Raw genomic sequence first — 27234 nt, 5'->3', positions numbered from 1 at the left:
GTAAAAGGGTTTCGCTGGGTTGCTCAGGCTGGCCTGGGGCTCCTGAAGCCAGGCCCTTCTCCAATGGCTGCTTTTAGGGAGTAGGTAGACCATGGACGCACGCCACCAGTGGCTGACAAGGAGGGTCCCTGGCTGGGTGTATAATTCTGGCCGCTGGGAAGCAAGAGCAACAGGATGGAGGGTTTGCAGCCAGTTTGAACTACATCACCATACGCTGGGGGCGGGATGGGGAGAAGCCAGGCATGGTCATTCACATCTGTAATTCCAGACTCGAGGATGGTGGAGAATATAAGACCAGTTTAGGCTACCTAGTGAGTTCTGGGATAGCCTGAACTATAGAGGGATATCCTGTCTATTAAAAAAAAAGAAAAGAAAAGAAAAGAAAAGAAAGGAAAAGAAAAGAAAAGAAAAAAAGGAGAGGGGTGGCTGGAGATATGGCTTAGGGGTTAAGGTGTTTGTCTGTGAAGCCAAAGGACTGAGGTTCAATTCCCCAGGACCCACATAAGCCAGATGCACAAAATGGCGCATGTGTCTGGGGTTTGTTTGCAGTGGCTGAAGGCCCTGGCACACCCATTCTCTCCCTTTCTCTGTCTGCCTCTTTCTCTCAAATAAGTAAAATAAAATAAAATTTAAAAAATAGGGCTGGCAAGCGCCACATGTTCCCTCTCATATGTGGGTCCTAGCTACAGATGACTGGGCTTCTGCGTGAGAATGAAAATACTTAGTAGCAGAGGCCAGTAAGTTAAAAAGGAGACATAAAGGGTAGAGAAAGGAAGGGAGGAGGATACTTAATAGGTTGATATTGTATATATGTAATTACAATGATTGTAATGGGGAGGTAATATGATGGAGAATGGAATTTCAAATGGGAAAGTGTGGGGGTAGGGAGGGAGGGAATTACTATGGGATATATTTTATAATCATGGAAAATGTTGATAAAAATAAAAAAAAAAATAGGGCTGGAGCTGGGTGTGGTGGTGCACACCTTTAATCCCAGCATTTGGGAGGCAGAGGTAGGAGGATCATTGTGAGTTCAGTGCCACCCTGAGACTACATAGTGAATTCTAGTTCAGTCAAGGCTAGTGTGAGACCCTACCTCGAAAAACCAACCAACCAAACAAACAAACAAACAAACAAACAAACAAAAAAACCCACAATGGGCTGGAGAGATGGCTCAGCAGTTAAGATGCTTGTTTACAAAGCCTAACCACCCAGGTTGGATTTCCCAGTACCCACGTAAAGCCAGATGCACAAGGTAGTACATGTGTTTAAAGTTTGTTTGAAGTGACTGGAGGCCTTGGTGCAACTATTCTCTCTCTCTCTGTGTTTGTAAATAAATAAATAAAGTATTTAAAAAAATAAGGTAGAGGGCTGGAGAGATGGCTTAGCAGTTAAGGCATTTGCCTGCAAAGCCAAAGGACTCTGGTTAGATTCCCCAGGACCCATGTAAGCCATATGCACAAGGGGGCGCATGCATGTAGAATTTGTTTGCAGTGGCTGGAGGCCCTGGTGTGCCCATTCTCTCTCTCACTCCCTCTGCCTCTTTCTCTTTCTCGCTCTCAAATAAATAAATAAAAATAAAAAATAAGGTGGAGGCCTGGAGAGATGGCTTAGCAGTTAAGGTGCTTGCCTGCAAAGCCAAAGGACCCTGGTTTGATTCCCCAGGACCCATGCAAACCCAGATACACAAGGTGGCCCATGTATCTGGAGGTTTTTTTTTTTTAATTTTTATTAACATTTTCCATGATTATAAAATATATCCCATGGCAATTCCCTCCCTCCCCACCCCCACACTTTCCGTATCTGGAGTTTGTTTGCAGTCACTAGAGGCCCTAGCACACCCATTCTTTTTCTCTCTCTCTCTCTCTCTCTCTCTCTCTCTGTCTGCCTCTTTCTCTCAAATACATAAATAAAATAAGCTTAATAAAATAAGGTAGAACTGGGCATAGTGGCGCATGCCTTTAATTCCAGCACTTGCAAGGCAGAGGTAGGATTGCTGTGAGTTTGAGGCCAGTGTGAGACTACATAGTGAATTCCAGGTCCTCCTGGGCTGAATGAGACCCTACCTTGAAAAACAAACAAACAAAAAAGATTGAGGAAGACACTTGACATCAATCTTTGGTCTCTATGCACGTGTGCATATGGGCACACAAACATATGTATGTACACACACACAAACAGGTACACAGATCTCACACACACACACATCATTTAAAAAATATTTTATTTTTATTTATTTATTTGATAGAGAAAGAGGGAGGTAGAGAGAGAATGGGCAGGCCAGGGCCTCCAGCTACTGCAAATGAACTCCAGATGCATGCGCCCCTTGCACATCTGGGTACTAGGGAATCGAACCTGGGTTCTTTGGCTCTGCTAAGCTATCCCTCCAGCCCCACACACATCTTCTTGAAGGCAGCAGAGCATTAGGAAGGTATTAAAGAGGAGGGGAACTCAATGGTAGGGATATTGCCTAATATGATTTAGATCCTGGGTTTGATAGCCACACGGCTAGTGAGATGGCTCAGCAGTTAAAGTCGCTTGTTTGATAGTTAGCCATACTCCTAGCAGAGGGATGGCTTAGTGGTTAAGACATTTGCCTGCAAAGCCAAAGGACCCAGTTTTGATTTCCCAGGACCCACATTAGCCAGATGCACAAGGGGGCGCATGCGTCTAGAGTTCATTTGCAGTGGCTGAAGGCCCTGGTGCCACCGTACTTTCTCACTCTATCCATCTGACTCTTTCTCTGTCTCACAAATAAATACAATAAAATAAAATTTAAAACTATTTCAAATAGAACAGATCCAAGGAGACTGAAAATCCAAACAGATCAGTCTTCCCTTTGGATTATTTCTTCCCTTAGAATTGTGGAGCCAAAGAGACTGGCATCAGAATGCAGGACCCGTCAACATAAAAGTGGCCCTGGTAATTACTCTGCTTTGAACTTGAACACTGAGGAAGAAGGGTGAATGAAAAGTAGTGCCCCCGGGTCTGCTGCAATCATGATTATTAACTAATTACATCTCAACTCCTGGTGGAGCTGCATTACCTCTGTTGTGTAATGCTGAGGCTGGAACTCCTGAAACCACAGTGCTTAGTTAGTCCCAGGCTGGCCTTGTCTTACAGAAATCCCTCTACCCCTGCCTCCCAAGTACTGGGATTGAAGCTGTGCACTACCACATCCGGCATTTGCTTTCTTTCTTTTTTTTTTTTTAATTTTTTATTTATTTATTTGAGAGCGACAGACACAGAGAGAAAGACAGATAGAGGGAGAGAGAGAGAATGGGCACTCCAGGGCTTCCAGCCTCTGCAAACGAACTCCAGACGCGTGCGCCCCCTTGTGCATCTGGCTAACGTGGGTCCTGGGGAACCGAGCCTCGAACCGGGGTCCTTAGGCTTCACAGGCAAGCGCTTAACCGCTAAGCCATCTCTCCAGCCCTTGCTTTCTTTTTGAGACAGGGTCTGCCTTCTTGTTTTTGCCACTGTATGTGTGCCAGTATAGCTGGCCTGCATGCTTCTAGATTCTTCTGCATTCCCCCTCCCATTGCCTTAGGTCTTTTGGGATCACAGACTCATGTGCCATTTTGTGTCCATCTTTAAATGGGTGCTGGGAAATTAAACTCAGAATGTAAACCCGTTACTCCAGCACCCCTCTCTATTTCTGGAGACAGGGTCTCAGGCGTCCCAGGCTATGTCGTGTTTACACATACAGTACGGTCTAAAGGATCCTATGGAGGACAGTGGACAGTGCAAGGCTTGGAAAAAAAAAAAGACGTGACAATTTGGCCAATTTTATCTTTGTTATTTCTGAGCACTATGGTGCCTTTTGGGTCATACCAGTGGTCACCGCCATCTGAAAAGAGAAACTTCTCTAACCAAAAGTGAGAGTAGCATTAATATATGGCTATGAACATTAAATAAAGTGCTTACAGGGCAGTTTGGTGAGCATAATATATGCATTTAGCCAAACACCAGCAGGTGTTACATTCCTAAGGCTTGTGACCTCCCCCACCATAGGCTTTTGATTAGGTTTTCAGTAGATTTCCCCCCATTTTTAAATACTAAGTAAGAGAAATCCTTCCTTTTTTTAAAAAAAAAATTTTATTTACTTGAGAGAGAGAAAGAGAAAGGAAGATGCAGATATATAGAGAGAATGGGTGCACCAGGGCTCCCAGCCACTGCAAATGAACTCCAGACACATGTGCTACCTTGTGCATCTGGCTTATGTGGGTATTGGGGAATTGAGCCTGTGTCCGTAGCCTTTGTAGGCAAGCACCTTCACTGCTAAGCCATGTCTCCAGCCCTCTTTTTATTTTATTTTTATTTTTTTATTTTTTAATTTTTTTTAATTTTTATTAACATTTTCCATGATTATAAAATATATCCCATGGTAATTCCCTTCCTCCCCACCCCCACACTTTCCCATTTGAAATTCCATTCTCCATCATATTACCTCCCCATTACAATCATTGTAATTACATATATACAATATCAACCTATTAAGTATCCTCCTCCCTTCCTTTCTCTACCCTTTATGTCTCTTTTTTACTTTACTAGCCACTGCTACTAAGTATTTTCATTCTCACACAGAAGCCCAATCATCTGTAGCTAGGATCCACATATGAGAGAGAACATGTGGCACTTGGCTTTCTGGGCCTGGGTTACCTCACTTAGTATAATACTTTCCAGGTCCATCCATTTTTCTGCAAATTTCATAACTTCATTTTTCTTTACCGCTGAGTAGAACTCCATTGTATAAATGTGCCACATCTTCATTATCCACTCATCTGTTGAGGACCAGCCCTCTTTTTTTTTTGAGGTAGGGTCCTGCTGTAGCTCAGGCTGACCTGTAATTCACTATGTAGTCTCAGGGTGGCCTTGAACTCAAGGTGACTCTCTTACTTCTGCCTCCCAAGTGCTGGAACTAAAGGCGTGTACCACCATGCCTGGCCCTCTTTTTTTTTTTTTCTTCAAATGATCACTTTCATTTTTGTTTGTTTTTTAACTTTTTAATTTTTTTATATTTTTTAATTCTTTTTTATATTTTTTAATTTTTTTATTGACAACTTTCATGATTATAAAGAATACCCCATGGTAATACCCTCCCTCCCTCCACTTACCCCTTTGAAACTCCACTCTCCATCATACCCCCTCCCCATCTCAATCAGTCTCTCTTTTACTTTTGATGTCTTGATCTTTTCCTCCTCTTGTGATGGTCTTATGCAGGTAGTGTCAGACACTGTGATGCCATGGATATCCAGGCTATTTTGTGTCTGGAGGGAGCATGTTGTATGGAGCCCTGCCCTTCCTTTGGCTCTTACATTCTTTCCATCACCTCTTCCACATTAGACCCTGAGCCTTGGCAGGTGTGATAGAGATATTGCAGTACTGAGCACTGCGGTCATTTCTTTCCATCACCATGATACTTTCTGAGTTGTCCCAAGGTCACTGCCATCTGAAAAGAGAAGATTCTCAACCAAAAGTGAGAGTAGCATTAATATAAGGATGTGAACATTAACAGAAGTGCTTACTGGGTAGTTTGATAAGCATAGTATATACATTTGGCCAGACAACAGCAGACATTACACCCTTAAGGCTCATGACTACCCCTGTTTTAAGTTTTCAGTATCAGGGATGTATTCCCTTCCCATGGAGCAGGCCTCCAGTCCAATTAGAGGACAGTTGGTTTTCCCCATAACAGAAGTACCACGATTGCACCCATTGGCTCATTTGGCCTGGCTGGCCAATTATAAGACTTGCAGTGTCCACTGATGAGTATCTTCATTGGTGATTTCTCTTTCTCCCATGGAACTGCATGCAGAAGGGCTTCTTCCAGCTTTCTTTCATCTGGTCTACATGGAGGAGGTTATCAGGTCAGATCCAGCAAGATTTCTCAGTGGCCTTGCAGCCCAAATATGTGGAGTCTTCAGCAATAGGGTCTTGCCATCTATTCCTGGTGGGAAACCAAGGGCCTTGGCAATGGCCTATAATGTTTTGGGAGCATCAGGGACCTCCCTGGCCAACAACTCACTGGAAGATATACCATCCCTGGCACTGAAAATTTTCTAGCCACAATCTACGGCTCCTGAGTGTTCCATTGTCCAAAAAAGTAGGATTACATATGATTTATTTATATCCTCTTTGATTTTGATTAACATGCGATGCTTGGCTTTCTGGGCCTGGGTTACCTCACTTAGTATAATCCTTTCCAGATCCATCCATTTTCCTGCAAATTTCATAACTTCATTTTTCTTTACCACTGAGCGGAATTCTATTGTATAAATGTGCCATATCTTCATGATCCATTCATCAGTTGAGGGACATCTAGGCTGGTTCCATTTCCCAGCTATTATGAATTGAATGGCAATAAACATGGTTGAACAAGTACTTCTAAGTACATGAGATAAGTCCTTAGGATATATGCCTAGGAGTGCTATAGCTGGGTCATATGGTAGACCAATTTTTAGCTGTCTTAGGACCCTCCACACTGATTTCCACAATGGCTGGACCAGATTGCATTCCCACCAACAGTGTAGAAGGGTTCCTCTTTTTCCACATCCTCGTCAGCATTTATGGTCATTTGTTTTCATGATGGTAGCCAATCTGACAGGAGTGAGATGGAATCTCAACGTGGTTTTAATCTGCATTTCTCTGATGACTAGGGATGTAGAACATTTTTTTAGATGCTTATATGCCATTCATACTTCTTCTTTTGAGAACTCTTTATTTAGTTCCATATCCCATTTTTTAAAAATTTTTTTGTTTATTTTTATTGATTTATTTGACAGTGATGGACAGAGAGAGAAAGAGGCAGAGAGTGAGAGAAGAGAGAGAGAGAATGGGCATGGCAGGGCTTCCAGCCACTGCAAATGAACTCCAGAGTACGCCCCCTTGTGTATCAGTAAGGCCAGCCTGCTGCAGAACTGCCCTGCTTAGCTGGAATGGGCCTGCCGGGGCTGGGAGTGGGTACATATGCTGGATGGATGAGCTTTAACCAAGGATACTCCAAGCCTGACAGCCTGGGTTCAGCCTGGGGTCCTTAGGCTTCACAGGCAAGCGCTTAACCGCTAAGCCATCTCTCCAGCCCCATAGCCCATTTTTTAATTGGCTTGTTTGATTTCTTATTTAATTTTTTCAGTTCTTTGTATATCCTAGATATTAATCGCTATCAGATGTATAGCTGGCAAAGATTTTTTCCCATTTTGTAGGTTGCCTCTTTGCTTTATTCGCAGTGTCCTTTGCTGTACAAAATCTTTGTAATTTCATGAGGTCCCAGCAGTTAATCTGTAGCTTTATTGCCTGAGCAATTGGGGTTATATTCAGAGAGTCTTTGCCAAGACCAATATGTTGAAGAGTTTCCCCTACTTTTTCCTTTAGCAGTTTCAGAGTTTCGGGTCTTATGTTAAGGTCTTTAATCCATTTGGACTTAAGTCTTTTTTAATTTTTTTTTTAATTTCCACAATTTTTATTAACATTTTCAATGATTATAAAAAATATCCATGGTAATACCCTCCTTCCCCCAACCCCGCACTTTCCCCTTTGAAATTCCATTCTCCATCATATTATGGACTTAATTCTTGTGCATGGAGAGAGAGAAGAATCTATTTTTATCTTTCTACAGATAAATATCCATTTTTCCCAGTACCATTTGCTGAAGAGGCTGTCTTTTCTCCAGTGAGTATTTTTAGCATTTTTATCAAATATCAGGTGGCTATAGCTACCTGGACTTGCATCTGGGTTGTTTGATTTTTAAAATATTTTATTTATTTATCTGAGAAAGAGAATGAGAGAAAGAAAGAGGCAAACAGAGAATGGACACACCAGGGCCCTCAGCCCTGCAAACAAAATCCAGACACATGCGCCACCTTGTGCATCATGGGGGTACTAGGAAATCAAATCTGGATTCTTAGGCTTCACAGGCAAGCGCCTTAAGCACTAATCTATCAGTCCAGCCTGATCCTTCCTTTTCTAAACCGACCCTGACTGATGTATTTGTTTGGCTTGGAGGGATTTGAAGTGGGATTAAAGAACGTTCACTGCTACTCCGAACATCCAAAACGGTGAGAAAGGAGAGATGGGTGAAATGAAGGGCATGGTTTGAGGCCAGCCTGGGCTAGAAAGACCCTACCTTGAACGAAAAAAAATTGTTTTTGCTTTTGTATATGTGTATGAGCACATGTGTATATGCATGTTTATATGTATGGGGTCACATGTGCATATGCATGCATGTGAAAGCTACTCAGGCATGATGTTTTTTATTGAGATAGGGTCTCTCACTAAACCCAGAGCTCACAGATCTGGCCGGTCTAACTAGCCAGCTTCCTTAGGATCCTTCTGTCTGCCTCCCAAATGCTGGGATTAAGGAGTGCACTAACACATCGGGCCAGAAACTGCTTTCAAATGATGTTACTTGTAGCTGGTGTTGTTTAAAAAACTACTACACAAAGTCAGGTGTGGTGGCACAGTCCTTTAATCCCAGCAGTCAGGAGGCAGAGGTAAGAGGATTGCTGTGAGTTCAAGGCCACCATGAGACTACATAGTGAATTCCAGGTCAGACTGGATTAGAGTGAGACTCTACTTCAAAAAGCCAACCAAACACCTTTAATCCCAGCACTTAAGAGGTTGAGGTAGGAGGATTGCCATGAGTTCCAGGTCAGCCTGAGAATACATAGTGTTTTCCAGGTCAGCATGGGCTACAGCGAGACCCTACCTTAAAAAACAAAACAACAACAAAAAATACCTTCTCACAGAGGTGTAGTGTTGTATGTTGATAGTATTATCTACTTAAGAGGTTGAGGCAGGAGAATCACAAGTTCAAGGATATTCCAAGCCTGACAGCCTGGGTTCAATTCTCTGATACCCACATAAATCCAGATGCATAAAGTGGTACATGTATCTGGAATTTGTCTGCAGTGGCAAGAAGCCCTGCCTCTTCCTTATTCTCTTTCTTTTTAGAGGATGCCTATTTTCTTTCTTTCTCTCTCTCCTTGCAAACGAATAAGAAAAAAGAGCCAGGTATGGTGGCAAACACCTTTAATCCCAGCACTTGGAGGATCGCCATGAGTTTGAGGTCACCCTGAGACTACAGAGTGAATTACAAGTCAGCCTGAGCTGAGACCCTACCTCAAAAATTAAAAAAAAAAAAATTCCCTGCCCCTTAGGTGGTATCAATGGTTCAGTTTGTGGGTTGAGATGAGCTACTCAGAAGGAATCCCAAACAAGGATCAATCCTCCTGGAGCCAGATCCACCCATTGGCTTCACCGAGAGCTGAAACACTTGGGTTGCCTCAGATTACTGCCAACACAACCTCCTTGGACAAACAGTGGCTGAAATCCTGAGCTTCCCACTAACCATAGCAAGCCTTTGTCACTAGACTCTACCATAGAGACGGAACTCACATCTGGTTGTATGTTCAAAACATTTATTTTCTTTTATTTTTCTTTTCTTTTAAATTTTTTTTTAAATTTTTACTTTATTTATTTGAGAATGACAGACACAGAGAGAAAGACAGATAGAGGGAGAGAGAGAGAGAGAATGGGTGCGCCAGGGCTTCCAGCCACTGCAAACGAACTCCAGACGCGTGCGCCCCCTTGTGCATCTGGCTAACGTGGGACCTGGGGAACCGAGCCTTGAACCGGGGTCCTTAGGCTTCACAGGCCAGCGCTTAACCGCTAAGCCATCTCTCCAGCCCTCTTTTTAAATTTTTATTAACATTTTCCATGATTATAAAAAATATCCCATGGTAATTCCCTCCCTCCCCCAAAACATTTATTTTCAAGAAATATTTGTATTTAGAAAAGAGGTACAAGAGTGTCAGAAACATATCTGGCAGGACTTACTGGGTCACCAAAGCCACAAAGCAAGGACTGGAAAGGTGGTAATAATGGCGGGAGTTGGGACTATGTGGAGAGAAGATTTTGATGACCCCTTAGGTGACAACTTTAGGAGTGACTGATGTGTTGGGATCTCTCTAAGTTTTTGGTCTTGGTACTGTTTCTGATGCAGATGTTGCAGGACAGAGTGGCAAGCACCGTCCAGCTGCTCCTCTGGGATCATGTCCTCCAGGGGGCTTTGCCATTTCTTTTCCTCCCGTACCTAGAAGTGACAATTGGGGTCAGCAGCTCCCCAAGGTCTTGCTGATGCACTGGTTTAGGACCAGGCACCACTCTCTGGCCCACCTCAGCATACCTGTTCCACTTGTCCAAAGACCCTTAGCAGGTTTCCTCGAAGGACACCTTGAAGCTCTTCCTCACTCCAGCCCCGTCTCAGCAACTCTTCTATGAGCACTGGGTATGTGGACACGTCCTCCAGCCCCTGGGGGAACCTGTGTGGTATGACAACCACATGAGACTTACACCTGGTACCTTGTTTCCAACTTGGAACTGCAACCCTTGTGTGTCCTGGGTGCACTGCACCCCAGCAATGGTCAGATGTGGGAAGTGAAGACTTGGAGATAGTGATTTGCTCCTGTCGTCTTCCTTCAGAGGAGGTCTCAAAATATTCTTGAAAATAAAATACATACATACAACATGTGGTATTAGAGATCAAACCCTGGGGCTGATATATGACAGGCCAGCATCCTACCATTGAGCTATATATCCCTAGCCCCATCCATTAGAAAGAAGAAGGGCTGGACTGGGGAGATGGCTTAGCAATTAAGGCTTTTGCCTGCAAAGCCAAAGGACCTATGTTTGATTCCCCAGGACTCATGTAAGCCAGATGCACAAGGTGGCGCATGCATCTGGAGTTCATTTGCAGTGTCTGGAGGCCCTGGTGTGCCCATTTTTTCTCTATTACTCTCTCTGTCTGCTTCTCTCAAACAAATAACAAATAAACAAAAATTAAAAAAAAAAGAAAGAAGGGCTGATGTTGTAGTTCTGAAGTGGCAGCTCAGTTTAGAGTCATTGGTTAGCATGCACAAGGCCCCAAGTTTGATCCTAGAACTGACAAAAAAATATCCCAAAGAAACAAAAACAAGTTGAGGCCAGCCTGGGCTATACAGTGAGACCTTGTCTCAAAAAAAGGACAATGGCTGGGTGTGGTGGTGTACTCCTTTAATCTCAGCACTTGGGAGGCAATGATAGGATCACTTTGAGTTTGAGGCCAGCCTGAGACTACAGAGTGAATTCCAGAGTGAGACCCTACCTTGAAAGAAACCAAAAAAAAAAAAAAAAAAAAAAGGCAAGGGAGGGAAGAAGGTTTTTCAAAACCCAAATTGGAAAGAGAAGATGATCAGTAAGGCCAGCCTGCTGCAGAACTGCCCTGCTTAGCTGGAATGGGCCTGCCGGGGCTGGGAGTGGGTACATATGCTGGATGGATGAGCTTTAACCAAATTCGCCTTAGTGAAGACAATCAGGAAGCAGGAAGCTAACCCTGGGGATAGAGAGGTGCCAAATGGGCAAGACCTAAGGACTGCGAGGACCATGGTGTAGGGGGTATAGTGATTGTGAAGGCCCCACTGCCTTCAGGCAGCCTCAGGCTAGCCACAGGGAAGAACTCACTGGCTGGTGCCATCATAATCTCCACCAATCCCGATGAATTCAGATCCGATGACCGTCTTGATGTGGTCGAAGTGATCTGGGGAGAGAGTCAGCAGTGCGGCACTTCCAGGGTAAGGGAAGCCCTGGCACCCTGACTGCCCTAAGGTTTGTCCTGCACTAATTCTAACTGGCTCTAGACTGGACCTCAGGTCACATTTGGAGAGCCACTGATTCAGGCCATGTCCCGAGAGGGCTCATCTCGGATTCCAGTCTGGAGAACGTGGTAGAGCTCCTTTCCAGGGATACGGACATGGAGAAAGGGACAAGGACCTAAGGTGCAGGCAGGGTCAGGCTGCTTTGATAGCCCCTGTAGAGGCACAGATAGGGGACACAACCCAATGTCTGATCAAAGCCCTTAAAGTCAACCAGAAAGGCAGTCTGGATTTCATGAACCAGATCCAGAGAGTGCTAAAGGTGCTGTATACTGTCCATGATGGTATTGTCTTTTCCATTCCTTTTATTTTATTTCATGTTTTGGAGACATGGTCTCATGTAGTTTCCAATTCCCTGTGTAGCAAAGAATGACCCTAAACTTCTACCTCCTGAGTGCTGGGATCACAGACATGTGCCACCACCACTCTCGGTCTGGGTCTTAGGCTGTGTTGGGTATCAACCACAAGGCTTCATGTAAGCATGAATCCAACTGAGTTATATCTGCAAACACCATCATTTTTTTTTTTTTTTTGAGGTAGGGTCTCACTCTAGCTCGGGTTGACCTGGAATTCACTATGTAGTCTCAAGGTAGTCTTAAACTCAAGGTGATCCTCCTACCTCTGCCTCCCAAGTGCTGGGATTAAATGCATACAACATCTTTTTAAAATTTTTATTTCTTTATTTGAGAGAGAAAGTGAGAAAGGCAGATAGAGGGAGAGAATGGGCATGCCAGGGCCCCTAGTCACTACAAACAAACTCCAGATACATATGCCACCCTGTGCATCTGGCTTTACTGGGGAATCAACCCTGGGTCATTTGGCTTTGCAGGCACATGCCTTAACTGCTAAGGTATCTCTCTAGCCCCCACATGGGATTAAAATTTTTATTTTAAATATTTTATTTACTTGGGAGAGAGAGAAATGCAGATAGAGATACAGGGATAGAGATGGAGGTGGGGGTAGGGAGAGAATGGGCACACCAGGGCCTCTAGCCACTGCAAAGGAACTACAGACACATGTACCACCTTGTGCATCTGGCTTATGTGGTACTTGGGAATTGAACCTGTGTCCTTAGGCTTCTCAAGCAAGTACTTTAACTGCTAAGCCATCTCTCCAGCCCCTATCACGGGAGTTTTGACTAAACTGTGGGACTGTGCTAAGATACCACCAAGGCTGCAAGTACAAACCCAGAACATTTCAGAAAGCCTAGCAGAGAGTTGTTTATACATATTTACTGCTAAGCATGCCCGCTTGCTGGGTTCTAACTCAGAAAGCATAACTTTTTTTTTTTTTCCCCCAAGGTAGGATCCCACTCTAGCCCAGGCTGACCTGGAACTCACTCTGCAGTTCCTGGCCATTGTCCCACCTCTGCCTCCTGAGTACTGGCACATTAAAAGCGTGCACCACCACACCCAGCACTTTTTCTTTTCCCTCTTCCTATTTCATCTTTTTCAGATGCTGGTCAAACTTCTTAGTCTGCTTGCCTCTATGCCCTGGATATTCATTCATTCATTCACTTTTTCATCCTCTCTCCCTCCTTCCCTCCCCCCTCAGCTACTAGACTTCCATTGCTAAGCCTCTCTACTTTTCTGACCTCTAACTCAAAAAGCATGATTGCCTCCCCACTCCCATCTTTTTCTCTCTTTATTTCCTTTTATTTTCTTTTTCCAAGACAGGATCTAACTCTAGCCCAGGCTGACTGGAACTCACTCTGTAGCTTCAGGCTGGCCTCGAACTCACAGGGATCTTCCTACCTCTGCCTCCCAGTGCTGGGATTAAAGGTGTGCGCCACCACCCTAGTGCTCTCTTTCCTATTCATCCTCCTCCTCCTCCTGCTGCTGAGATTCACAGCTTGCCTGCCCAGTTGTCTGTTCTTTCAAACTCCAATACACCCAGGAGGCCAGGGGAGGCTTACCTGCTACTGTGGACACGTTGGCTAACAGGTTGCACTGGAGCACTCCTACAGACAAGGACACCATCACAATGCCACCGTTCTTCTTCTGCAGGGATGGGCAAACGGGCATTTGGCTTGGTCTATCCCCTGTAAGAAAGCTTTAGGGGCCAGAGGAGACTTCCTTCTCCCTGGCTTTGTGTCCATGGGGAAGGCTCAACTTTAGTTTGGGTGATGACTTGGCCCTGAGTTTGAGGGGTAGACGAATTTCTGTCATCTACAGTGCCTCACTTGGTTCAAGAGTTCAAGGGCAGGCTGGAGAAATGGCTTAGCAGTTAAGGCACTTGCCTGAAAAGCCAAAGGAACCAGACTTGATTCCCCAGTACCTATGTAAAGCCAGATGCACAAGGTGGCACATGTGTCTGGAGTTCGTTTACAATGTTCAGGAGACCCTGGCATGCCCCTTCTCTCTCTCCCATTCTTTTATTATCTATTTAAATTGTTTCTGATTTTTTATTTATTTATTACAGACAGAGAGAAGACAGAGAGAGAAAGAGAGAGAGGGAGAGAGAGAGGGAAGAGAGAGAGAGAATGGGTGTGCTAGGGCCTCTAGCCACTGCAAACAAACTCCAGATGCATGTTCCACCATGTGCATCTGGTTTACGTGGGGCCTGGAGAATCGAACCTGGGTCCTTAGGCTTGACAGGCAAGAGCCTTAACCACTAAGGCATCTCTACAGCCCTTTTTAACTTTTTTTTAAACTTTTAAAAAAAAATTATTTATTTGAAAGCAACATTCAGAGAGAGAGAGAAAGAGGCAGATAGAGAAAGAGAGAATGGGCGCACCAGGACTTCCAGCCACTGCAAACAAACTCCAGATGCGTGCGCCCCCTTGTGCATCTGCCTAACGTGGGTCCTGGGGAATTGAACCTTGAACCAGGGTCCTTAGGCTTCACTGGCAAGCGCTTAACTGCTAAGCCATCTCTCCAGCCCTTAATTTTTTAAAAAAGTTTATTTGAGAGAGAGAGAGAGAGGAGAGAATGGGCATGCCAGGGCCTTCAGCCACTATAAAAGAACTCCAGACACATGCACCACCTTGTGCATTTGGCTTATTTGGGTCCTGGGGAATTGAACCTGAGTCCTTTGACTTTGCAAGCAAATTCCTTAACCACTAAGCCATCTCTCCAGCCCCCATTCTCTCTCTTTGCCTCTTTTACTCTCTCTCTCAAATAAATAAGTAAATAAAATAAAAGCTCAAGAGCTATGACTGGTTTTGTGGGGTTGAATATGTTCAGCCTGAGGCCTCTTGGTCTAAACCTCTTGTTCTAGTTTCCAGAGCTGGGTAATTTCTCACCAGAAGCTTCAGGATGTCATCAGGAAGATTCCGAGCATTTTTGCACACACTCCGGGCAGCTGAGTGGGAGAAGATCACGGGTGCCTGTGACACTTCTAGGGCTCGCCGTGCCACAGCATCTGAGACATGGGACAAGTCAACCATCATGCCCAAGCGATTCATTTCTGCCACCACCTTCTGCAGGGACGGGTTGAGAAGAGAGTGTCAGAGATGCACATGTGTATACATTCATCATTCAGAAAGGTGTGCATCTATGTGGAATGTTGTATGAAGCAGGGACACTACCTCACCAAAGCTGGTCAGCCCACGGACATTGTTGTAGAATGCGTGGATGTCTTTAGTTGAGCTCTCTGCCCTGCAAGATGGCCAGGAGGAAAGTCTGACTGGTGGCCATGACTGGGATCGTAAAGGCTCCACCATACAGTCAATCCTTCAACCCCCTACAGGCAATTCAAGGACCCAGGATGGGTTGTGGCTGGCAAGGGGAGGAATCTGTCTTACTTTGAGTATCCCAAAACACCAACTTCCACCAGCCACTGCCAGATCCTAAAGGTAAGGTTTGGTTTGGGCACATAAGGGCAGGTTTCTGCCTCAGTGGGCCCAACTGTCTGTGTTGTGCTTACCAGGGTGTGTTGCAGGTGTGGGTGAGGGTCAGGTAGCGCACTCCCAGCAGGTAGAAACTCCGAAGCACAGAGAGACTGTTGTCTAGTGAGTGGCCACCCTCCACACCAATGAGACAGGCCAGTTTCTGGGTGCTGTTCAGAGCTGCAAGAAGGTATAGGTCAGGTGATTATTTTCAGCAGTTAAAGTAGCTGCGTCAAGTCCCTAACACATCGCACATGTCCACCTACCTTTAACTGATGTCACAAGTTCCAGCTCAGAATAGGAGGCACATATGCGGTGAATGAGGTCAATCTGTTCCATTGTGAGGCGCACTGCATCCCGGTCCTGAGTCTGGCATGGGACATAGGCTGACCAGAACTGTGGACAAGGCCAGGGGTTGGCTTGTGCATGGGCAGGTCCTATGGAGCTCCATGGGCCCTGAGGCCACGTGTAATGGTCTGCTTATTATGTGGTGTGTTTTCATGCCCACCAAGCTGGCTCACTGTCACCTCTACAGCACCAGCATCTATCCTGGCACCTTCTGAGGTACTATGGTAACTGAGTTCCCATCTAACTTCTGATCTCTGGCTGGGGGTGGGGGGGCGACCTCTCTTCCCAACTTGCCCAAGCAACTCTTTATGTACTTTATAGTGTTCTTTATGTCTCTGTGGTACCTGGGCACCCACGAGGCCATTTCTAAGCCTGTCCAGGCTGGTTTGACCACGGTTGAAATTTCGCAGGTTAGCATTCTGTAGCCCATTCTGGTAAAACTGCCTCACAATCAGGGGCAGGTCATTGTGGCTGGAGGGAAGTCAAGGCAGAAGTTAGATCAAGTTCAAATGGTCGATGGCTATGTGGCTGTGCTGTAATTCCAGCACTTCAGAGGTTGAGGCAGGAGGATGATTGGAAAGTATGGAGCCAGTCTGGGCTCCATAGTGAGTTCCAGAATACCCTGGGCTAGAGTCAGGCAAACAAACGAACAAACACCCATACACCTGGACCTCTTTGGCTTCCAGGTTTAGCAGGATATCTTCCTATGACCATTCCCGACTCTACATTGTTGCCTAGACAATGCTGAGATCCCTTGAGCCCTGGGCTGGAGGTAGGGAGTAGGGGCTGTGAGTTCCTGCCAGACAGAACGATAAAGAGAAAGGACACTCACTAACGGTGGGAGACAGGGCAGCCAGAGGTGAGTGGTAGGAAAAGCCTTTCTCTCCTCTGCAGCCCAGGGGTGTGTGCTCAGTCCCCTTTTATCTTCATTCACCTCAAGCCACTCTTACGCACCCATCCACAAGGGGGAAATGTTGCATCAGGGCCCGCGCTCGCTCTCGGAGGTCTGGGGCATTGGGGATGCCTGGCTGGGCCCCGACGCTGGGGGTGCCGGGGGTGGTCTGCGCCCAGGTTACCCTCGGTGAGGGCGGCGGCAGCAGCACAAACAGCGAACTCAGTAGGCCGAACACCGGGCCACCTTCGAGGCTGGCGAGCTTCATGCTGCTCAGGGAGGACCAGGCGGTCAAGGGTGACAATCACAGAAGCCTAAGGGCAGAAGGCGGCGACATAACTCTGACCTTCAATTGAGGTCACGCAGCAGAGGAGGAAATCCTGAGATGGCCATGCGCTGTGACTCACGTCCGCCAGGGGGAGCCACACCCCTACCTTCCCGATCCCAAAGGGCGCCCCCTGCGGGCTGGGTGGGTCACTGCCCACAGCACCCCCTGGGCTCCTAGCCAGGCTTCCTTTGACCCGTTTCTCCTCCCCCCCCCCCCCCAGCCACAGCTCCCAGTAGCTCCAAGAGATTGGACCTGTGAAGCTTCTCTCACAGTATTCTTGAGCCCTTGGCCCTTTTCAGATCACCTACTCCTTTCAAAGACCTCATGAGTAACAACAGGAACTCAGTTATTTGGATGGAAGGAAACAAAGTCATTTCTAGGGCAACAGGGCCGCTTATTCTCCAACATCTTCCTCCCAGGGCTGCTGACTGACCTGCTGGCCAGGATCCTTCCTACCTCACTGCGGAAGCCAGATCAGAAGTTTGGGTCCAAAGATCTGTCACCTGGGTCCTGTGGCTTCATCCATCTTATGTTGTGGCCCCTGTGGCTGGAAATCTCCCAGAAACATCAAGGGCTTAGTTCCCTTCCTTGCCTGGCAGGCCCCACCCTCCCTGCTTCCTTCAGTAACCCCCCTCCACTGCATAAACACACACCCACAATGAAGATGTGCCCTTTTCTAAAAATCTTACCACTTGGGAGAAGCTTTAGGATCTGTGGCCAGACTCCTCCATCACAATACTTGGGAAGCAGAGACAGCTACATAGCTAGTTTAAGGACAGCCTGAGCTACTTGATAGTCTTTCTTAAAAAGCAAGTAGGAGGGCTGGAGAGATGGCTTAGTGGTTAAGCACTTGCCTGTGAAGCCTAAGGACCTCGGTTTGAGGCTCGATTCCCCAGGACCCACGTTGGCCAGATGCACAAGGGGACGCACCCCTCTGGAGTTCGTTTGCAGTGGCTGGAGGCCCTGGCGCGCCCATTCTCTTTCTCTCTGCCTCTGCCTCTTTCTTTCTCTGTCACTTTTTTTTTTTTTTTTTTTTTCTTTTTCGAGGTAGGGTCTCACTCTGGTCCAGGCTGACCTGGAATTAACTCTGTAGTCTCAGGGTGGCCTTGAACTCACGGTGATCCTCCTACCTCTGCCTCCCGAGTGCTGGGATTAAAGGCGTGCACCACCACGCCTGGCTTCTCTCTGTCACTTTCAAATAAATAAAAATAAACCAAAAGAAAAAAAGAGGGCTGAAGAGATGGCTTAGCGGTTAGAGGTTAAAGTGTTTGCCTGCAAAGCCAAAGGACCTCGGTTCAATTCTCCAGAACCCACAAGGGGGGCACGTGTGTCTGGAGTTCATTTGTAGTGGCTGGAGGCCCTGGCACACCCATTCTTTCTCCTTCTCTCTGCCTTTTTCCTTCTTTCTCTCTCTCTCTCAAATAAATAAATAAAAAATAAAGTTCAAAAAAAAAAGTAGGGGGAGGGCTGGAGAGATGGCTCAGCAGTTAAGGTGCTTGTTTGCAAAGCCTGACAGATGTTTTTGCATTTTTTTTCAATTCCCCAGTACCCACATAAAACCAGATGCACATTGTGGAGTATGCATCTGGAGTTCATTTGCAATGACAAGAGGACCTGGCCCGCCCATTGTCTCTTTCTCTCTCTCTGTCTTTGTTTCTCTCCCTCTGCTCGCAAATAAATGAATAAAAATACTAAAACAAAACAAAGCCGGGACAGGGTTGTGCACACCTTTAATCCCAGCACTTGGGAGGCCAAGTGTGTAGGATTGCCATGAGTTTGAGGTCAGCCTGGGACTATAGGATGAGTTCCAGGTCAGCCAAAGCTACAATGAGACTCTACCTCGACAAGACAAAACAAAACAAAAAAAGAACAAGTAGGGAAGAGACAGGCAAAAATAAACAGCTAGCAGCTGCTGACAGAGGAGCAGATGTGCATATTTAGCTTTTGTTAGAGAAAGCAGAGAGAGTGAGGGTCCAGACTGGAAACAGATCAAGTGGAACAGGCCATGATGAGCCAGTGGAAGTGGACACTATCTTTGTAGAAGGTTCACTGCACAATGCAATTCCCATAACATCCAACTTCAGTGCTTAAACATCAGCCTCGAGGTAACTATATATAAAGCCAATCATGGAAGTGTAAACACATGAAGGCTCTAGTCCACTTAGGGACATGTGAACAAACAAGTCAACAACAACAAGAAAATAAACCTTACGTGGTATGCCGGATGTGGCAAGGCAGACGAGGGTTCTTTGCATCTTTTCACTTCCAGCAGCTGCCTTTTTTGTCAGGGAAGTCCTAAACTTCCCTCCATCCTCTGCTTGTCTGCTTGTCCACACATCTTGTCCTGGATACCGGCTGGGCCTGGGCCTTTGCTGGGGAGTGCAGTGAGGGGCTATCACACACACTGGTGTAAACCTGGAGGAGGGTGGGCTGCAGCATGCTGGCTTCTGCTTGGGAGCAGATGTGCATATTTAGCTTTTGTCAGAGAAAGTGGAGAGAGTGAGGGTCCATCCAACAGCATGTGGGATGTCACACGCAGTCTCAAGGTCAGACTTGCAATCTCTTGGGCACTACCTAACCTGCGCACCTGCAGCCTGTTGGAGCTGCTTTTGTAACCACACATTGTTTCAGGTACATCTTGTCCTAGAGCCCCCAGCTTTTGGATCTTTTACAGGAAACATCCCTCCTTGACCTAGTTTTATGGTTCTCATAAGCTAGTTTACCCTGTGAACATCAAGCTACTTGAGAAGCCTTTTTAAACTTTAAAAAAAATATTTTATTTTTATTTATTTGAGAGAGAAAGAGAGAGAGAGAGAGAGAGAGAGAGAGAGAGAGAAAATGGGCCTGCCAGGGCCTCTAGCTACTGCAAACGAACTCTAGACTCAGGTATTACCTTGTGCATCTGGCTCATGTGGGTTCTGGGGAATCAAACCTGGTTCCTTTGGCTTTGCTGGCAAGTATCTTAACTATTAAGCCATCTCTCCAGCCCACTTTTTTTTTTTTTTTCGAGGTAGGGTCTCACTCTAGCTCAGGTGACCTGGAATTCACTATAGAGTCTTAGGGATGGCCTCGAACTCAGTGCGATCCTCCTACCTCTGCCTCCTGAGTGCTGGTATTAAAGATGTGTGCCACCACGCCCAGCTTTTACAAGCCCACTTTTTAAACTTATAGTTAGAAAAGATTTCAAACATTTTTAAAAAGAATTCATGAACCCCTGGGTTTGACCCTCAGCACTACCAAAAATAAAATGTAGAGAGAAGCCTGGCGTGGTAGTGCATTCCTTTAATCCCAGCACTTGGGAGGCAGAGGTAGGATGATTGCCATGCATTCGAGGCTACCCTGACTACTTAGTGAATTTCAGGTCAGCCTGGGCTACAGTGAGACCCTACCTCGAAACACCAAGAGAAAAAAAATAGGGGCTGGAGAGATGGCTTAGTGGTTAAGTCACTTGCCTACAAAGCCATAGGACCAAGGTTTGATTTCCCAGGACCCATGTAAGCCAGATGCACAAGGTGGCGCATGTGTCTGGAATTTGTTTGCAGTGGATAGAGGCCCTGTTGCACCCATTCTCTCTCTCTCAAATAAATAAAATAAATTAAATATGATGGAGAATGGAATTTCAAAGGGGAAAGTGTGGGGGTGGGGAGGGAGGGAATTACCATGGGATATTTTTTTATAATCATGGAAAATGTTAACAAAAATTTAAAAATTTAAAAAAATAAAATAAAATAAATAAATATATATATATATATTGATAGATAGATAGATAGATAGAGATAGATAGATAGAGATAGATAGATAGATAGATAGATAGATAGATAGATAGATAGATAGAAAGAGAGAGAGATGTAGCTTAGTGGTAAAGCACATGCTTGGCATGTGTTGGGCCTAAGTTCATTCCTCAGCATCTCTTCCAAACTAGCAATCACTCCAGCACTTGGGAGGCAGAGGTAGGAGGATCACTGTGAGTTCAAGGCCGCCCTGATTATCTAGTGAATTTCAGGTCAGCTTCAGCTAGGGTGAGACCCTACCTCAAAAAAAAAAAAAAAAAAAAAAAAGTAATCACTAAAGCAGAGTCTATTGAACCACCAGATAGCCAGAGTGAGTTTTAACAATTACCATATGATGGTTCATCTTGTTTCATTTATACTCACACTCTCTTTCTTCTCAGATTTATTATTATGAGTTGTCGTAGTAACTGATCCTGGAGATTGAACCCAGAGCCTTGCACATACGAAGCACGTGCTCTGCCACTGAGCCACATTCCTACATCTAAAGATTATTTTAAAGCAAATCACAGGCCGCTGTCCATATCAATGTCTGAATTCTTGCCTTGCTCGTGCAGGGCTCTGGGTTTCACCACCAACACCAAAAAACCAAAAAACTGTTAAAAGCTGTTAAAGCAAATCACAGACATGTGTTTGATCTATATTTAAGAATGAATCTCTGAAAGGTCAGATCTTACCATCATAGTATCAAAATGAATTAACAGTGATTTTTATTTTGTCTCAGGTTTTTGGAATTTTTTTTTTTTTTTTTTTTGTGGTTATACTGGGGGTTGAACCTAGGGCCTGTATTATAGGTAAGCTCTCTACTACTTAATGGTACTTGTCTGGTGTTTCTTGTTGTTTTTGTTTTGTTTTGTTCTGTTCTGTTTTGTGGTAAGGGCTCCCTCGAACTCACTGTGTGATCCCAGACTGGACTCAAAGTCAGCAATCCTTCTACCTCTGTCTACCAAATGCTAGAATTGAAGGTGTGCACCACCATGCTCATTTTATTTTATTTTATTTTATTTTATTTTATTTGGCTTTTCAAGGTAGGGTTTCACTCTAGTCCAGGCTGACCTGGAATTCACTATGTAGTCTCGGGATGGCCTTGAACTCACAGTGATCCTCCTACCTCTACTTCCTGAGTGCTGGGATTAAAGGCATGAACCACCACGCCTGGCACTCATCTTATTTTTAAACTTTTTTTCCTTTTTATTTTTGATCTAGGATCTTACTGTAACTCAGGCTGACCTGGAACATACTCTAGAGTCCGAGGCTGGCTTTGAACTCATAGTGATCCTCCTACCTCTTCCTCTCCAGTGCTGGAACTAAAGGAGTGAGCCACCACAACCGGTTGTTATTTATTGTTGTTGTTGTTGTTATTATTATTATTATTATTGAGAGAAAGAGACAGAGAGAGAATTGGCTTGCCAGGGCCTCAGCCATTGTTATCCAACTCCAGATGCTTGAGCCACCTAGTGGCATATACGACCTTGCTCCTGCCTCTACTTTGTGTGTCTGGCTTTCATGGAATCTGGAGAGTAGAACAAGGGTCCTTAGGCTTCACAGGCAAGTGCCTTAACTGCTAAACCATCTCTCCATCCCTTGACTGCTATTTTTCAACTTAAAAAAATTATTCTATCCAGGTATGGTGGTACATGCCTTTGATCCTAGCACTCAGGAGGCAGAGATAGGAGGATTGCCATGAGTTCAAGGCCACCATGAGACTACATAGTGAATTCCAGGTCAGCTTGAGCTAGAGTGAGACCCTACCTCAAAAAACCCAAAATAATAACAATAATGGGGCCGGAGAGATGGCTTAGTGGTTAAGGGGGTTGCCTGCAAAGCCAGAGGATCTCTCTCTCGACTCTCCAGGACCCATGTAAGCCAGATGCACAGGGAGGGCACACATCTGGAGTTCATTTACAGTGGCTGGAGGCCCTGGCATGTCCATTCTGTTTCTCTCTCTCTCCCTCCCTCTGCTTTTTTCTCCTTCTTAAATAAATAAATAAAAATATTTTAAAAATGAAAAGACACTCCCCTAAAAACAGAACAAAATAAAAAATATATAAGGGCTGGAGAGATGGCTTAGTGGTTAAGACATGTGCCTATGAAGCCTAAGGACCCAGGTTTGATTCTCCAGGTTCCATGTAAGCCAGATGCACAAGGTGGCACATGCATCTGGAGCTTGTTTGCAGTGGCTAGAAGCTCTGGTATGTCCATTCTCACTCTCTCTAATAAATAAAAGTAAATATTTAAAAAATATATATATATAGTTTTTGGTTTTTTGAGGTAGGGTCTCATTCTAGTCCAGGCTGATCTGGAATTCACTATGTAGTCTAAGGGTGGCCTTGGTGATCCTCCTGTCTCTGCCTCACGAGTGCTGGTTTTAAAGGTGTGTGCCACCACACCTGGCTGTTTTTGTTTTTTGGAAAAATATTTTTTTTTAATAAGCAGAGAACAGACACAGAGGGTAGGGAGAGAGAGAGAGAGAGAGAGAGAGAGAGAGAGAGAGAGAGAGAGAGAATGGGCACACCAGGGACCCCAGTCACTTCAAACAAACTCCAGATGCTTGTGCCTCCTTGTGCATCTGGCTTAACGTGGGTCCTGGGGACATTGAGCCTCTAACCAGGGTCCTTAGGTTTCACAGGCAAGTGCTGAACTGCTAAACCATCTCTCCAGCACCTCTTATTTTATTTTTGAAGAAGGGTATCACTTTTTAGTCCAGGCTGTATTAAAATGTACTTTGTAGCTCAGTCTGATCTCCAACTCTTGCCAATTATCCTGCCAAATGCTGGGATTGCAGACATGGGCCACTGTGTGCCTAGCACAATCTTTTCTCCTTCTTGGGTTTATTTTATTTATTTATTTATTTTAGTTTTTTCAAGGTAGGGTCTCACTCTAGTTTAGGTTGGCCTGGATCTCACTCTGTAGTCCTAGGCTGGCTTTGAATTCACAGCAATACTCCTACCTCTGCCTCCTAAATGCTGGGATTAAAGCTGTGTGCCACCATGCCTGGCTTATTGTAGTTTTAAAATATATTTTTTTAATTTTATTTATTTATTTGAGAGTGACAGACACAGAGAGAAGGACAGATAGAGGGAGAGAGAGAGAATGGGCGCGCCAGGGCTTCCAGCCTCTGCAAACGAACTCCAGACGCGTGTGCCCCCTTGTGCATCTGGCTAACGTGGGACCTGGGGAACTGAGCCTCGAACCGGGGTCCTTAGGCTTCACAGGCAAGCGTTTAACCGCTAAGCCACCTCTCCAGCCCTAAAATATTTTATTTAAAGCCAGGCATGGTGGCATATGCCTTTAATCCCAGCACTCGGGAGGCAAGAGGTAGGAGGATCATCGTGAGCTCAAGGCCACCTTGAGACTACATAGTGAATTCCAGGTCAGCCTGGACTAATGTGAGACCCAACTTCAACCAAAAAACAAAAAACAAACAAACAAACAAAAATATATATATATATTTGCGAGAAAGAGGCAGATAGAGAGAATTGGAATAGCAGGGCCTCCAGCCATTGCAAACGAACTCCAGATGCATGTGCCCCCTTGTGCAGCTGGCTTACATGGATCCTGGGGAATCGAACCTGTGTCCTTTGGCTTTGCAGACAAGCTGCTAAGCCATCTCTCCAGCCACTAAGGACTCATTTTCGACTCCCCAGGTCCCACGTAAGCCAGACGCACAATGTGATGCAAGCATACAAGGCAGCGCATGCGTACAGGATGGCACACGTGTCTGTCGTTTGATTATGGTGGCTCGGAGGCCCTGGCACACCAAAAAGAAAAAAAAAATCTATTTATAATATAAAAAGATACCCTATATTGCATGTGATTTTCAGAAAGTTTTTTTTTCTTTTGTTTTTCAAGGTAGGGTCTCAGGCTGGTATGGTGGCACATGCCTGTAATTCCAGCACTCAGGAGGCAGAGATAGGAGGATTGCTGTGAGTTCGAGGCCATCTTGAGACTACACAGTGAATTCCAGGTCAGCATGAGCTACAGCGAGACCCTACTTCGAAAAGCCAAAAACACAAAAACAAAAACAAACAAACAAACAAATACATACCAAGCTAGGATCTTACTGGGATTAAAGGCATGTACACGGCTCAAAAAGTTTTTATTTGCATGCTTGTGTATATGGGTTTGCCAGGGTTTTTTCCTACTGCAGAGGAAACTGGTTTTTCATGGGTGGCTGGGGAATTGACTACGTCAGTCTTTGTAGACCTTTCTAACTGCTGAGCCATCTCCTGGACCACCACCCACGTTCCCTCCCACATGTTCCTCTGTTCTTTGTTTTTTTCTTTTTTTTTTTTTTTCTGTAAACTGGTAGTTGTGGACAACTTTCATTTCCTTAGAGGTGGGGAATTCCTGTATTACCCAGCCTGACCTTCAATTTCTGGGCTCAAACAATCCTCTGGAGCCTGATGCAGGAGGCATACATCAATGTGTTTAGTTACGGGCAGCTTTTGAAAATGCGTATTTCCACACCCTTACCCTAAAAAGTCTAGTTGAACTAGTATAGGTGCTGGGGATCTCTCATTCTTTGGTTTGTTTTTTTTTTTTGGTTTGTTTGTTTTGTTTTCTGAGGTAGGGTCTCACTCTAGCTCAGGTTGATCTGGAATTCACTATGTAGTCTCAGGGTGACCTCAGACTCATGGCAATGCTCCTATCTCTGGCCTCCCAAGTGCTGAGATTAAAGGCCTGCACCACCACCTCCAGTTTAAATGAGCATTTTTTTTGTCTCTTGCTTCATAATTGCCTTCCTATCTGATCCTTCCAGGAACCACAAATGTGCCTTAGTCACATGAAAGATCAGAGAGGGACTGTGGTGAGTGTGAATAGAGACTTTCAGTGGGAACTGTCTGGGACCCCAGGGCCTGTGTCTGCTAAACCCATGGGCTTGTGAGCATGCATCTCAGGAGAAGCAAGTCCTGCTGCTGCGGTCCTTGAGGACAAGTGAGCTGTCGGCAGGGTGGGGTGACCAGGGCTGAGGGCTGTGAGCTGCTGAAGGTGCCGCCTCCTGCTCCAGGCAGGGCATGCAGACAGACCTGGGTCACAGGCCCAGCCCCACCCTGTGCCGTTTCTTCTCTGCTGCCTGCCCTCGCCCCAACCCCAGGACCACCTGACCCCTTAACAACTGAGGGAATATTTCATCAGTGTATCTTTTATACCAACATATCATTTGAGAGAGGTAGATACAGAGAAAGAGAATAGGCATGCCAGGGCCTTCAGCTGCTGCAAATGAGCTCCAGATGCATGTACCACTTTGTGCACCTGGCTTACATGGGTCCTGGGGAATCAAACCTAGATCCTTTGGCTTTGCAGGCAAATGCTTTAATCAACCCATCTTTCCACCCCGATACCAGTATATGTTTTATACAGACAGAGATTTAGCACGTACATCAGATTTTCCTCTATCTTATTCAATTCCCTCCTATACCTTCCTTTTATACCTACAAGACCCATATTCCCCATGCCTGCTGTGGCTCGGCCCTCACCAACTTTTCCAAGTCCATCTCTCACTGATCTACATCTTTCCTCCCTGACCACACTAGAGTCTTTCTGCTGCCTCTGGGACAAATCAGCCTTACTTGTCTTGTATTGATGTAAGGTGTATCTCTACTCAGCTTTTGCTGAACACCTGTGTAACAGGTATAGGGCAGCACTTACTTTTCTTTCTTTTCTGTATTTATTTATTTTGAGGCAAGCCCAACACACTGGCCTTTTTTTATGCAAGAGAAAGAGAGATTTGGCATGCCATGGCCTCAGCCACTGCAATAGAATTCCAGATAGGTCGGCCGCCTGGTTAGGTCTCTCCGCATCCTCCCTCTGTGCTGGGCTCCTCCTCGGCTGGCACAAGGCAGGCTGTTCTTTCTTCTGCCCACGAAGGGACTGGAGAGGACCGAGCAGAGGGTGGGATGGTCAGGGCAGCTGCTCCTTTCCAACTGCGCCTCGGAGGCTCCTTGCTCCTGGCCAGGGGACGTGACTCTGGCTCTCGGATGAAGAAGGCTCAGGCAGGAGAGCTCAGGTCATGTCCCAGAGGGGCAGTGGTCAGTGCTGAAGGGGCCTGAGCGGTCTCAGCAGCTCGAGGCTTGTCCTCGCCACCGAGATGCCCAACCAGCAAGCTTCTCTGGGCGCGCCTCTTGCTGCCACGCCTCAGGCGAGGAATTTTGGGGCTTGGGCACCCTCCATCTCTGTGGGACTCTTCCTGAGCTCGACGTCTCTTGGAAGCCTGCCTGGGTGCTGGCTCCTCTTCCTTGGCCTTTGCAGGGGTGGCAACGGGAGCATCCCCATAGGCCCGGTAGCCACCAACCAGGCAGTAAGTCTCCCCATGCCAGCGCATCTGGCTCTCTCCATTTCTCTGCAGACGACATGGT

General features: G+C 45.7%; 1 protein-coding gene across 1 annotated transcript; it reads right to left on the bottom strand.

Annotated features, from left to right (window-relative positions):
• Nucleotides 1–9806: 9806 nt before the first annotated feature.
• Nucleotides 9807–27207, bottom strand: LOC101614601 (dipeptidase 2). The gene is made up of 12 exons (XM_045142817.1): nt 26874–27207; nt 19675–19730; nt 16822–17028; nt 16212–16338; nt 15786–15915; nt 15558–15699; nt 15220–15289; nt 14935–15111; nt 13606–13690; nt 11500–11575; nt 10187–10322; nt 9807–10093 (listed from the first exon to the last, which is right to left on the bottom strand). The coding sequence occupies exons 1-12, from the start codon at nt 27198–27200 to the stop codon at nt 9842–9844; spliced, it is 1785 nt and encodes a 594-aa protein (XP_044998752.1). The 5' UTR covers nt 27201–27207; the 3' UTR covers nt 9807–9841.
• Between the last annotated feature and the right edge of the window lie 27 nt (nt 27208–27234).

The sequence above is a fragment of the Jaculus jaculus genome, chromosome 1 (assembly GCF_020740685.1).
Source record: "Jaculus jaculus isolate mJacJac1 chromosome 1, mJacJac1.mat.Y.cur, whole genome shotgun sequence".
In the NCBI taxonomy this organism is placed as follows: domain Eukaryota; kingdom Metazoa; phylum Chordata; class Mammalia; order Rodentia; family Dipodidae; genus Jaculus; species Jaculus jaculus.
Note: the sequence above shows the minus strand (reverse complement) of the source record. Positions and strands in the feature narration are given on the sequence as shown.